The sequence below is a fragment of the Helobdella robusta genome, assembly GCF_000326865.2.
Source record: "Helobdella robusta unplaced genomic scaffold HELROscaffold_8, whole genome shotgun sequence".
Classification (NCBI taxonomy): domain Eukaryota; kingdom Metazoa; phylum Annelida; class Clitellata; order Rhynchobdellida; family Glossiphoniidae; genus Helobdella; species Helobdella robusta.
Genome location: NW_008705459.1, coordinates 4,260,359 through 4,275,915, shown reverse-complemented (window position 1 = coordinate 4,275,915; position 15,557 = coordinate 4,260,359). Strand labels below are relative to the sequence as shown.

At 34.5% G+C, this 15,557-nt stretch overlaps 2 protein-coding genes across 2 annotated transcripts; both read right to left on the bottom strand.

Moving 5' to 3' along the window:
* Positions 1-1,420: 1,420 nt before the first annotated feature.
* HELRODRAFT_153504 (hypothetical protein) lies at positions 1,421-2,345 on the bottom strand (the record flags this gene model as incomplete). The annotated part of the gene is made up of 2 exons (XM_009032255.1): positions 1,421-1,503; positions 2,240-2,345. Coding segments are annotated over 2 exons (189 nt in total), but the record flags the coding sequence as incomplete, so codon positions are not given.
* Positions 2,346-7,058: 4,713 nt separating this feature from the next.
* On the bottom strand, positions 7,059-11,387 carry HELRODRAFT_165739 (hypothetical protein; the record flags this gene model as incomplete). The annotated part of the gene is made up of 7 exons (XM_009032254.1): positions 7,059-7,232; positions 8,489-8,662; positions 8,988-9,149; positions 9,574-9,675; positions 10,103-10,197; positions 10,505-11,107; positions 11,363-11,387. The coding sequence occupies 7 exons, from the start codon at positions 11,385-11,387 to the stop codon at positions 7,059-7,061; spliced, it is 1,335 nt and encodes a 444-aa protein (XP_009030502.1).
* Positions 11,388-15,557: the final 4,170 nt, after the last annotated feature.

Genomic DNA, 15,557 nt, shown 5'->3' with positions numbered 1-15,557 from the left:
GGGCAGAGTTTGTTGCAGAAACTGTTGATGGGATTGTCTGGCGGTTGCTGTTGATGTTGTTTAAGTATGGAAACATGTTGCGGTTGCACATGTATGTGTTGCGGATGTTGTTGTAGTTGTTGTTGTTGTTACTTTCTGTGTCTATGTTTATGTTGTTAGATTGTGTATAAATGTTGTTGTTGATGGTTTTGGTGTTGAATGGAGTCTCGAATTCCATATCCAGTTGATCGAATGGTAGCAAGGGTGGTAATTCTTGTAGTAGTTGTTGTTGCACCTGTTGTTGTTGATCATTTTGTCGATTGTTTTGCTGCTGAGGTTGTTGATGTTGTTGTTGAATATCTTTTTTTTCATTGCTTAGTTGATAAGATTGTTGATATTGTTGGTGTTGGTGTTGTTCGTGTTGTTGTTGCTGCTGCTGCTGTAACTTCTTAATTTGCATTTCTAACTGTTGCAGTTGAAAAATATTCTGTTGTTGCAAAATGTACTGTATCAGTTGGTTTGTTGAAAATGTTGTTGTTGTTTTTATAGTTTCTGTCGGCAATGCTTTTTGTGTTGTCGTGTGTTGCTGGTGAGTTGTTCGTAGTTTTGCATCAGACAGCAGATGTTGAAATGTGGATGAAAATGACGATGATAATAATGATGTTGAGGTTGATGATGGTGATGATGACGGTGGTGATGATGTTGTAGGCATTGAATATTTTAACGTTGATAAACGTGTTGATAGCAACGATGATGATGATGATAACGTTTCTGACGTTAAAGATTTGAAAATTAACGACGGCGATGACGATGATGATGATGCTGGTAATGATGACGACAACGATGATAATGATGCTGGTGATGATGACCATATTGGTAGCCATGTTGATGATGGTTTTAGCAAGAAAGTTGATGTTGTTGTTATTGTTGATGTCATTGTTGTTGACGTTGTTATACATGATGATATCGGTAACACTGAAGACGTTGATGACGTTTTTAATGACGTCATCGAGAATTTTGTTTGAGAAAACGCCGATGACAAATTTGTGGAAAACTTTGTAGACGGTGGTGATGATGAGAATGATATTGTTGAGGGTGACGACGACGACGACGATGATGATGATGATGGTGAAGATGATGAAGATGATGATGCTGATGATGTTGATGATGATGTCGACAAAAATAATTGCGGTGTTGATAATGACTGTTCTACTTGACAAACATCCTCGCCATCAATGTTCTTCTCTTCTTGCTGTTTCCTGTTGGCATCATCGTTGAGAATGTTTATGGTGGATTATGATATAAACGTTTAAAGTTTACAGACACAAACAAACAAACAAATAATTAAACAAACAGACTAATCAACCAACCAAACAACCAATTAACCAGCCAACCAGCTAACTAACAAACAAACAAGCACTGACTTATAGAGCAAAGTAGCTTCCCTGTGCATCTTGGTAAGTTTCAGTTGTTCTTCGTAATACGGTCGCTTGTCATTTTCTGTCATCTTATTCCATTTCAAACCTGGTTAGCGTGAGTTTGTGTGGATGTGTCTTTGCGATCTTGTGTGCGTTTGTGTGCGTGTTAATGTGCGTCGTTGTATCGTTATGTTTGTGTGTTTTAATTATCTGCGAATTATCGTGTTTGTGTGTGGTACTTGCGTGGACGGACATGCACCAAAATGCACAAACAACTTTGAAGTCCTGGCACGTCAGCACGCTCTAAATGTTAAATTAATTGGACTAATCTAAAATAAACATTTGATACACGCATCCACACACAAACAGACATACATACAGACACACACACAGACACACATACAGATACACAGACACATATACAGACACAGACACACATGCAGACACACACACAGACACACATACGGACAAATATACAAACTCACACACACAAATAATAATATTTTAGGATGAATTATGAACATTTTGTAGTTAAACAGATAAAATATTACAAATACATAAAACAACAATAGCTACAACGAAAACAACAACACTCACGTAAATTATTTTTAAGATTTACTAAGACAATTTTTGGATTAGACAGATAAAATGTAACAAATACACATAACAGCAGCAGCAGCAACAACAACAACAACAAACAACTATTACAAACAACAACAACAGAAACAGCAACGAACAACACCAACAACAACACACTCCACACAACACAATTACAACAACAACACCACCACCGCCAACAACAACAACACATTCCACAAAACAACAACAAAAAGCAGACTCACCCAACAAAATACTGATACTGGAGTTGTGCACTCCCGCGTGCAACTTCAGCAGCTCTCTTCTCTCTCCCCTGGCCCACAACATGAAGGCATTCATTGGCTTCCTCAAGAGCACTGGTTTCAACTTCGCATACTTAACATCTGAAATTTCAATGGCACGTTAAATAAACAAATAAATATAAATAAAAAATGGGCTCTAACGTAAGTTATATATGCCCATATCAAAATAGCATTAAAAGGCAACAAAAAGCAATTATATTTAATAATTGATATTTATTATTTATTATTTTATATTTTATATTTAATATTTTATATTTAATAATTATAGTAAATATTTGCAATTGTTTTTTTACGATGTTTGTGAAGTTTTTACTTTACGCATTTTTACGTTAATGTTATCATCATTTTTTAATTTTGAACTCATGTCATCATCATTATCGTCATCGTTGTCACCTTTACCAACCTCATCACCATCACCATCATCTTCATCGTCGTCGTCATCATCATCATCTTCATCGTCATTATCATCATCGTCATCATCATCATCATCATCATCGTGATCATTTTTACCATCATCATTACCATCATCACCACATCACCATCTTATTACCATCATCATCATCGTCATCATCAACATCATTATCATCATCGTGATCATTATTACCATCATCATTACCAATTACCATCATCATCACCATCACCATCTCATCTCCATTTCCTCATCACCATCATCATCGTCGTCATCGTCATTCTCATCATCATCATTCGGCTTACTTTTTATACGTCCATTTTTAGTTACTTTGCACTTTTTCCATTTTAGTTTTAATTCCTGATGCCGATTTCTTCCATCATCATCATCACCATCATCACCATAACCACCATCATCATCAACAACAGCAACAGCAGCAGCAGCAGCATCCACAACAGTAGCTTCATCATCTTCAATTTTGTTGGTGTTGCTGTTTAGTTTGATATCATCACCATCGTCATCATCGTTATTGTAGTCATTCATTGGACCATGCTTAATATCATTATCACCATCATCATCATCATCATCATCATTGGTGAAATCGTCACCATCATCATTATCATTAGTATCACCATCGAAATCGTCATCATTTGTCGTTGACGTTGGAAGGATGGGTGATGGTGATGATGATGGTCCTACCGACAGATCGATCGGATTCGATATGTCGGTAAAATTGTCGGGTTTGATTCCCCATTGGTGGGGATATTTATTGTCGTTGGAAAAATAATTTGAAAACTGAAAATGTCTTGCGTTGTTGTTATTGTTTATGTTGTTGTTGTTTTTGTTAATGTTGTCGTTTAAGTTATTTATTTTGCTGTTTATATTGCTAATGTTGTAGTTAATGTTGTTGTTGTTGTTAATGTTGTTGTTGTTGATGTTGTTTAAATTATCATCCTTCACGTAAAAGCCAATTATAAAATGAGATGATTTTGATGATGACGATGATGATGGTGCTGGAGCCAATAAGAATGACGACGACGACGACGATGATGAAGTGTGTGTTGATGACGATGAAGATGAGTATGATGATGATGCGATCAATGATAATGGAGGCAATGCTAATGAAAATGACGATAATGAAGATGGAGAAAATGATGAAAATAGTGATGGTGATGATGAAAATAGTGATGGTGATGATGAAAATAGTGATGGTGATGATGAAAATAGTGATGGTGATGATGAAAATAGTGATGGTGATGATGAAAATAGTGATGGTGATGATGAAAATAGTGATGGTGATGATAGCAATGACAACGACGACGATGATGATAAAAAAGATGAAAAATCCAAAGTTTTATTTGCTGTAATGACGTCAGGGGTGATTGTTGGAATGATGACATCACTAGAAGTAGCAGTAGTAGCGTTAGTTGTAGTTGATGAAGCAGCAGCAGCAGTAGTAGTAGTAGAGGACGCTGTGGCACTTGTTGATATTGTAACAGCGGTAATGTTTTTATTAGCAGTAACTTTTTTTTTGCAAAAATTTTTTGATAAAATATTTAACTTTTTCATCAACAAATTAGTTTTCTTCTTCTTCTTCTTTTCACTCCATCTCTTCTCTTCTGCCGTTCCAATCCATAGCATCGCAAACTTGTTGACGTCATCATCTTCGTCATCATCGCAGCTTCTTTTAATTGTAGCAGCAGCAGCAGCAGTAGTAACAACATCGGCAACAAATTTCAAATGTGTTTTTTTGGTTGTTGCAGGTTTAACAATATTAAAACAATTTGTTGCTATTGCAGTTGAAGCGGCAAAATATCTTGTGGTCGATGCGGTTACGAATCTTGTGGTTGAAGCAGTTGTAGTAGCGGCTGGGGTACTTCTTCTCATTGTTTAAAATACATCAGCAGTTGTTGTAGCTACTTCACCCTTAATCAATGAAATTGGAGTTTATTTCCTGCCAATCATTATTGAATAATTTTGTCATCATTGAACCGGCAAACATTTGCTTCGGCATTCTACTCCTTTCACATATTAAAACAATCAAAATGTGTTGTACACCACACATACATTCATTGTGCATGTGCATGCATATATTTATATTACATTATATATATTTATATATATACATATTATATATATATATTGTATGTATATATACCGGTTTATTTGGTCTGATTAAATAGTCATTCGTTTACATTGGGATTGCCTCACTCGTACACAGCAAACATTCTTACACTTGAATTTGAATGTTCAACAATGCATGTCCGTGTGTGTATGCTAGCATGATTGCTTTAATGCATTAAATGTTTGGATGCATAGATGATTGGATGAATTATTGCATGGATGAATGATTGCATGAGTGAGTGCGCGGATGGTTGGATGAATAAATACATGGATACATGGATGAATAGATTGTTAGATTAAGTAGATGATGGATTATTTGAACGAAAGAACAGACTGAAAATTTGAAAATTTTAATTCAGAATGAAATTAAATTATAAAGATAAATAAATACATACGTTACGTGGTGAGTAAGAAGTGGTTATCGTTACCTATACCTACCTACCTGCAAACAAAAAAAAAGATATTACAAATCAATAAAATTCATCTTGACAATGAATTAAATAAAAAATTAGATAAGACATGCTTTGTGGCTATAATGCATAACACATGATGGCAAATTAGTTAAATCAAGCAAATTTCTCTAGAAAAATCATCTCTGTATCGATAATTTTAAATTTGAAAAGATTATCACTCATAACAAAAGTTGCAGCTGATGTTGATGTATAATGTGATTTGTGTTAACTGATTTCATTTGTATTCTTTTTTTGCAGTTGGGAATTTTGAATGCAAATATATGTATGTATGTATGTATGTATGTATGTATGTATGTATGTATGTATGTATGTATGTATGTATGTATGTAAGTAAGTAAGTAAGTATGTATGTATGTATGTATGTATGTATGTATGTATGTATGTATGTATGTATGTATGTATGTATGTATGTATGTATGTATGTATGTATGTATGTATGTATGTATGTATGTATGTATGTATGTATGTATGTATGTTAAAACCAAAACATGATGAGTGACACTGAACCGTCAAACATCAAGTAACAAATGGATTAACACTTTGATTTGTCGTTAATTGCACATGTCGGCATTCTTTTGGATATTTTCAAGCACACAGACACGCAAGAACCGCTGCAACAAGCACGAAATGTGGTTAGTTGCGAAAAACAGTTCCCTGCTGTCGCCTGATCTGACGCTGATCATTTTACATATTGCCTTAAGAAATTTAAGGGTGTTGGGATGTATGTATGTATGTATGTATGTATGTATGTATGTATGTATGTATGTATGTATGTATGTATGTATGTATGTATGTATGTATGTATGTATGTATGTATGTATGTATGAACCCGTTTTGATGAACAAGCCATGGTTAGGCATGCAATCGTTTCCGAGTTCAACTTTTATCTATGTCCCTGGTCTCGCACAGTCAGGTATCTAGCAGCTCCATCCAGAATGCAAAAGGAATTAAATTTTTGTAATAAAAGTGAAAGAGTTTGTTTTAAATAATTTCCTTCGTTAGGATCACCCGTTATATTAACTATTTTTCTTGTTAATTCGTTAATAAATAATGATGTGTGCTTATCTGTTGGTCCGAACGTTTCAATGCAAATGGGTTGAAATATTTTGCTTAAATTGTTAATGAAACGTATTTTTCATTTTTGAAATCGGACGCTTTAAGGGCAGCAGTGCCCGCCTCCACTGAAGTGTTGGCGATATATCGGTCAGCCATAGTGTGGGGTAAGGTAACGTCCCAAGCCAGGGACCGTCCCTGAGCCTATGGGGTGATAGTGTAACCATCAGGCCTAAAGGCTCCTTCCTCTATCAAACCCATGGGTTTTTTTATAATAGGGATACCAGCCTTTTGAAAACATCGTACCAGGTATTCGTTGACAGCCGTATGTCTGGCTTGTCTTCCAGGACCTAGATGACAAGAAAGGCTATGGTATCCAAGTTCATCAACCCTTGCCCCACATGCGCATTCGTATTCGGTGACGATCTGGGCTCCGAGTCTCAAACCAAGGCTCACGCGAACACAGGAGTCATCCAATCTAGTGCCGCAGGAGGTGTTGGGTAGCGCTCTCAACCAGGCGGAGCCCAACTCACTTTTGACAGCCATAATTCTAGCCTTGTCAAAAGTGGAGCCATTCAGTTGCAGCCATCAATCAACTGATCTATTAAGACAGGGGGCGATCCAGTGTTTTTGCGAGGGGTTTTCGAGCGCAACCACATCTCCGTTGGTGGCGCGCCACATGTCGTATACTTGCATTCTGAAGTTATCGACATAAATCCCATCCCTCGGCAACATCAGATCCTGGAGGGCCACCGTCAGAAGCCAAAAAGGCAGAAGGTGCCAGCTCAGCCACGGAACCCAAACCCAGGCCACCAACACATATAGCTTTGTGTCCCTGCAACCAATATTTTTGATCGAGTTTTATGTTGAAGATGGACTGGAAGATGTATGTATGTATGTATGTATGTATGTATGTATGTATGTATGTATGTATGTATGTATGTATGTATGTATGTATGTATGTATGTATGTATGTATGTATTTATGTATGTATGAATGTATATATATGTATGTGTGCATGTGTGTGTATGTATGTATGTATGTGTATGTATGTATGTATGTATGTATGTATGTGTGTGTGTGTATTTGTAGTTTTATTTGGTCATTATTATTATAAGGGCATGTTAAACTTAAAGCATATTCTGCCGATTTCTGGAGAAATTAATTGAAAAATTCTACATAACATTCCAGAAATAGATAGAAACATAAAAAAAAGGATAGAAAAAGGAAGAGAAAAAGATAGATAAAAAGAAATGATATGAGAGAGAAAGAGAAAGAGAGAGAAGATTAAGAGAGTAATGCAAAGCTTCGAATTACTTTATTGTTATCACTTCACGCCTCACTGACTATGTGCAAATAAAATAATTTCCGTTCATATTCTAATGATTATTACAACTTCACTTCTACCATTTTTGTTCATGCTGATGTAATGCTTCGTGAATATTCATTATTATAAAAATAGTATAATAATATTGAGTTTATGTTAACATTAAGAAAGCTTTGTAAGTGATGTAGAAAAATGTTTTGTTGCACCAAGCAATTTGCTCACACCTCGCTCACGAGATAGTTTCTGAAGCAAGATACAAAGTAAATGTTTGTGTCGTTGTTTCAATCCTCTCATTAAACATCATTATTGGTGTGATTTGAAAAGCTGCAAATAATTCGCTGCCACGTGCAACAGCTTCCTACTTGAATGGAGATTTTTTAAAGTAATCTTGCTGATATAATTAGCCTATAGATGTCTTTAAAAATTTTGAAATATTTTACTGACCTTGCTTTATAAAATGTGATAAAAAATTTTAAACTTAACACTAGTGAAATTTCATTTCAAAACTAATCTTTATAAATAAATAACTGATGCAGTGGGAAAACATTCTTGTCAAACATTGTGTCAATACGAAACATCTAAAAAAACTAAAAAAATCAATAAATTAATAGAAAAAGTTATTTGTTAGTTAATTATTTCAGAAAATTACGTTTGAAAAGAAGTCATTAACAATAGAAAATGATTATATAACATTTAAAAAGAGTCATTTCGATAAATTATCTGAAAATTCAGAAAATTGTAAACTTTAAGACAAAAGATCTAATTAATTTCTAGCTGGGAAGATATTTTAGTCTTGTCATCCCAACTGTGGAGCCCTCTTTATTCCACACGGTCAGAGCGTTGTTCGTGTAGAAGTTCACCAGCTCGCCGAGAGTGGAAAATCTCTGGAGTTGGATGTGACGCGAAAATAGAACATGGACATCAAACGCAAAATAAAATAATTTACTCCAGCGAGTGCACACCATTTTAGTACGACACGCCTGCATACATAGATACACGTACACTGTCATTAATTCAATTTGATTATATATCCATTAATTTACGTATCCATTATTCGTCTATCCATATCTTCATTGTTCATTAGCCTCAGCAATCAATCATTCATTTATCCATATTCCAAATGATTTACTTGTAAATATCAATACACCCATCCATTCATCTGTCCATACATCTATCTATCCATCTATCTATTTTTCCATTCATCTATCCACCCATCCATCTATCTTTCTATTCATCCATCTATCTATCCATTCATCCATCCATCTATACACATCACCGTCACCACAGCCAATCTCTTCAATCCACCTTATGATCCGCATCTGCCTTGCCAATGCAGAGCAAGTGATCCTCAACCAGCCTGATGGGAAGATGGTAGCATTTCCTGTTGAGAACCAAGGATAGGGAATAGGGGATTCTGGGATCTTGTTTTGAAGTCGATCCTCTGTGACGCACCACAAATGATCCTGTCTTCATTTGGAGATTGATGGATGGATAAATGGATACGTTGATGATATTAGGATATATGATAGATGAATTTATAGATGATTTTATAATATATGATAGTTGAATATGTAGATAAATGATTGATGGACATGGAAAGGTAAAAAAAGTAAACTTATCTTCATTCACTTCACTTATTCACACACATACATAAGAACGCATTACTTAGGAAGTTTAGAAGTCTCTTTGGACACTAATAAGATGATTGATCTATATTGATATATGGATACACCTGCATACATACATACATACATACATGCATGCATGCATGCATACATACATACACGCATACATACATACATACATACATGCCTGCATCAATCACCAATGTGACCTTTAACCATGTAAGCAGACAGCCATACCACAAACATACATTCCATCCCACACTTACTTCCTCCAAATATTTTTCCAACAAGAGTTCCGAATCCTCTCTCTCCATACCGCTCCTGAACCAAAAGTAGTTATCCTCTACAGTGTTGTATGTCGATTGTAACTTGGCGCATGGATAGATGAATGCATGGTTGAATGTATGGATAAATGAATTGGCGAGTGGATGATTTGATGGATAGAAAGAAAGAGGATCAGATGGTTAAATGGAATGATATATAAATAGTTGAATAGTTAATTTAAAAAAACTAAAAAACAAACAAAAACAAACAAAACGCAAATAAATTTTCCGATAAATACAATAAATAAAAGTATGTATGAACAGAAGCATGAAATATGTGTAACAAAGTGCCAAAATTGAAACAACCAATTCTTTACAGCACTCGCAATGAAGCCCTGTCATCCAATGAATGGGCCGATAGCAATAGTCTTAGTTTTGCACAGCAATCATTTGAGGAAACATTTATAAGAAGAACTGAAGTTGGCAGAACTGGAACTTACGAGAAATTAACAAAAACGAGACAGGCATGTACCTGGTCGATGGAGATCCTGGTTTGTTCGGGGGGCTCGTTGGCAGGCGGCACTGGGGGGAGGGCGCGGTCCATGTAGGGTTTGGCTGTTGGCTCCCCTGTTCGGTGCGGACCAATAGTCTCAATATTTTTTTTATTTATTTGATTAATTTGTTTGTCTGAATAATTTCAAAATTTAGTTTACACTGTTAAAAAAATTTTTAAACAAATTAAGTTTTGTACATAATTATCGCTAGTTCACTTCCATTAAAACTGCCAAGATAGTATTTAAATTTGCATATACTTATATGTAAACTGCCCTATTCTGTCTTACCAAAAACATGTCAGGTAAGAACTTGACACTGAGTTGTTATTGATTATTTTAATTTTAAAACTGAATATTTCCTACAAATTTGTCAATACTACCGTCTTCAGTGTCGTAATTTAATATTTTGCCTGTTTTCATTGGTCTGTTGGTGGGATAGTTGTTGGTCCAGGAGGATCGGTCAACGATGTCCGGCAGTTTGTAGACGCTTTCAACATTTTCACACTTAATCGTGTCGCAGTTGTATGTGTCAAAGTTGACGGTTTTGTTCTTTTTATTGTTGTTGTTGTTGTTATTATTGTTGTTGTAAGGGTCGTTTGGGTTCCCATCTGGAATCATGTAGACGTTATTTTCATCTTCAAAATTGTTTGAGTATTCTCTGAACAAAGAGGAGGTTGTTGTGGCTGATGTTGGTGTTTCTGGTGGCAATGGTGATAGCACGGGTGGCAAGTTTGGTGGTTTTTTTGTTGACAGAAAGGTTTCTGGCAATTTTGGTTGCGGTCTTGGCGAGGGCATATCCCAGTTTATTATTTTGTTGATGTTGTTGGAATTATATTTAATAGTTCCGCTGCTGCTGGTGTTGTTGTTGTTGATGGTGATGCCATTGTTGATGTCGTTATTTTGTAAAATATTTTGTGGTGCAGTTGTTGCGGGTGGCGGTTGAAAGGGGTGAAGTCGTTTGGGGATGGGTGGGGGTGAGGAATCTGAGGAAGTTCAAGGGAAAGGTCATTTGATAGACGCGACATTTCAATAAGAATAATAACTCAATGAAATAATAATGATAATGTGTATGTTGACAAGCAACATCAATACAGCAATGCAATACGGCAACATGAATGCAAACATTTGAAGAACACAATAACATTTCAAACATCATTAGGTATGATTGGCATGTTTAACAACGCAGTGTTAAACAACACGATGTTAAACAAAACAATCTTAAACAACACAATTCTCACCTTCCATGTCAAACGTCCTAAACATTTTGTATAGCGGCAACAAAAGTTAGTATTTTTAATACTAATATATATTATATTTTACTATTTAATATTAATATTTAATATTTTTAATATTTTTACTCTTAAGTTAACCACAAACCTTCTAAATTACGACCGTACTATAAATTTATTGCAAGTTTATTGCAATCTTTAATATAAGATCACTGGAATTTTAATCTAAGGTAATATTTTAATTGATCATCACAACAACCGTAATGTCGTTTGCTTTCCAAGTTTCATCTACCTCCTATCCACTCAGTTTGCGACACACACCTGGAAAATAATTTTAGCTATATTTTTTAACCTAATGCATCTTCAATTCAATAAGATCTCACGCCAATGATGATGAAATCAAAACTTTAAGTGTAATTTAAGTTCAATTATTATTCTCATTTCATTAAGTTTTATAAAACTTTTGTTATTAAATTATTTTGTGGGAAATTTTAGTTGAAAAAAAAACCTTTCAGACGAATGAGGCAAACAATGTCAACAATGCTTAGCTTACGTATATTTCATGCAGCTGAAGTTACCAGTGCTGGCATTAACGTAATATACTGTTGTTGTTGTCGTTGTTGTTGTTGTCGTTGTTGATGTAGTATTTATTTTACTATTTCGGGAATTAGTAGTTTTGATATATTTTCACATGCATGACTTTTGTGAAAAAACACATCACGTGTCTTACAGTTTCTATTGTTATGAAATATTCAATTACATTACATCAATAACATAACAAGTATGGTATGAAGTGCGTACATTAACTACTAAACATCTGCGTCTCGCTACCATTTCGAATCGACACGGTTCGATACGATATCAAAATTTTGTCTCGATTAAAGCGAGACCATGTGAGAGAGACGCAGATGCCTTTTAACTACATTGTAAATGATTGAACGGAAATTTGCGGAATCTAAAATGTTGAGATGATCATTTTTAAGCAGTGAGGTCTCCAAATGTTTTCATGATCATGAAATGAAGTTATGGCAAACAAAATTTTATTGCAATCTGTGGAGTGTGTCGGATGGTTTTTCGTAGGTGGGACAAAATTTTTATTGGCGATAGTTCAATTTCTATTATGCCAAATGGTAGGTGGTATCTAACACTCTCATGCACTTGATCAATCTTTTTCTATCAACGTTAACATGGTAAACAGCTTACTTCAAAATGGAATGGAAGAATAATTCATTATTTATTGATGTATTAAGTCAAATAATGAAAGAAACCAAACAAACAAATAGAAAAAAAACATAATTGCTTTAGTTGTTGGTGAAATTCATTTTTTATGATTTGAAATTGTTTGGCGCTGTTGTCATTTCAACAAGCAATAATTATTTTTTAAGATAATCGTAACACAACTTAACATAACACAACAAAACATTACAAGGATTAATAAAGTAGTTCAATAGACTAAGATCCGTGTGAGAACCACTGCCAGTTAAGTTTCCCAGTATCCCAACTCTCCGTGTTTGATCTTGAAACTGTTGGCTGATTGCACGGATCATTCAGCTCATTCCAGACGTTTACATAAGTCAAGATAATCGTTAATTATGACTTTATAAAGCACACCGGAAAGTGGTTACAAATTACATTACCAAACAATTACCTGCTTATACTTTTTCTGTTAAAGTACACACAAAGTAATTGTGTAAAGTTGTACTGATGCTACTGGTGTGTTGTAGTTTGTTGAAGAGCAAAGTTGAGCCACATCTGACGGAATTTTTTGCCGAACTGATGTACTTAGCATAATCAACATTAAAAAGATGCTCATTTCAATTCGGAGTTTCACGCAACTAGATAAATCGAAATAGGATTTGAAGTAGGAATTAAAAAGTGAAGATAAAATAAGGGATGATGACGATGACGACGATGACGATGATAGTAATAATAATAAAAAAAATCATGATAATCATGAGAATAATAGTAATAATAATAACAGAAGCAGATTATTATTTAGCGGTTTTGTTAAAAAATTGAAAATGGGGAAAAAATATATTTCAAACTGTTGGGAAATTCCAGCTTCTTATCTTATAATTCTCAAACCGTAATGATATTTTTAGCGATTGTAATGATAGAACCACATAAACATTTTCACACAGACACAAACACAAACACACACACACACACACATAAGAAAGCCTGCCTTCAATATTATACTCGCACCAATTGTTAAACTAGCAAAATGACAAATTTAAAAACTGTTAAAACATCCTCAATGTCTTTGTTAAAATAAATAAATTTAAAAATGTAAAAAAATGGACTACTTATGGCTACTTACTGACAAACTGTCTTTGAAAAAAAGAAAGATCTTGAACGAAAAGAAGATGACGAAGAGTGATGATGAAAGTGATGATGATTACGATGATGTTGTTGTTGTCAATGATGATGTTGTTGTCAATGATGATGTTGCTGTCAATGATGACGCAGATGACGAGGACGACGATGGGGATGAGGATGGTGACGTCACAGATGTTTGTGAATGTAACAGAGAATAAATATAACGATGCCAATGACGCTGTTGTTGTTCGTGCTGGGAAGAAAGAAAGTCAAGTTGGGAATATGAAGATGACGAAAATGATGACGACGACGACGATGATGATGATGATGGCAATGATGAAAACGACATCTTAAAAGTGAATTTAAAAAGATTGTCTTGCCTTTTTAAAAATTCTAAATAATTTTAAAGTGAAGGTGAAATGAAATCAAATGAGGTGAACTCGTTAGCATATTCGATTACCGTTTCAAATCTTTATTTTGCGGAATAAAAAAATACTATAAACAATAACAATAATAATAACAGCAACAATAATAATGATAATGATAACAAGGATAATATTAATAAAAAGGATAACAATACAGCTGTTGTTATTATTATTAGCATTAGTAGAAGCAGTTGTTGTAGTAGTAATAGCAGTAGTAGTAGTATTAGTAGCAGCAGCAGTAGTTGTAGTAGTTGCTGTATTGCTAGAAGTAGTAGTAGCAGCAACAGCAGTGAAAATAGTAGTAGTTGCAGTAGTAATAGTGGTAGTAGCAGCAGCAGTAGTAGTAGTAGTATTGAAAGTAGTAGTAGCTTTTGCAGCAGCAGTAGTAGTAGTAGCAGTATTAGAAGAGTCGAAGTAGTCGTAGCAGAAATACGATCGATAAGAATAAAAATAACAATAAAAAAATAACAAAAACTGATTTCCATATTTATTTATTCCAACTTACTTGTCGGCTCGGGATTGGTTGACAGTTCTTACTTGTCGGCTCGGGATTGGTTGACAGTTCTTACTTGTCGGCTCGGGATTGGTTGACAGTTTGTACTTATAATGAAAATACAAAGTCGGTTGGCAGAAAAAAAACTTGAAGTCCGATTTGATAGCCAGAAGAAATTTGAAGATAAAAATTTTCATCCAGAGTTCATTTCCGCCCAAGAAGCTACTTAGCGCCGAGGTAAGAACTTTAGTGAGGAGTCATCAGTTTTTTTTTAATATAAAACTCGTCATGATATAATTTTAGTAAAATGGTATTTAATTGAATTAATGTTTATAAACAAAAACAACAAAAACATTACAACAACAAACAATAACAACAACAAACAATAACAACAACAACAATAATAATAATATCAACAATAACAACAAAAATAATATTAATATAAATTTAATTAGGAATCATGCCTGGAAAATACTCAGCAGGGGTGATGATAATGATGGTGATGGTGGTGGTGACGATGATGATGACGACGATGGTGATGGCAGAGAGGAATCAAGATGACAAATGGGTGGAAGTAGACAGTAAGTCACTCTCTGTGTTGATGACGATGATGATGATGATGTCAATTATTAAGGTGATGATGAGGATGTTAATGATTAAGATGAGGATTATGATGATGATGACGATGATAATTATGATAAATGAAGGGATGATAATGATGATGATGATGACGATGGTGATGATGATGGAGATGATGATGATGGAGATGATGATGATGATGATGATGATGGAGATGATGATGATGGAGATGATGATGATGTTAATAATTAAGATGATAATGGCAATTAGAATGATAATGATTACGACGGTAAGGGTTAAAATGAAACTGATAGTTGAAATGATAAAGATTAAGATGATAATGTTTATGGTGATAATAAACTGTTAGCAAATGATATCATCGCTATCA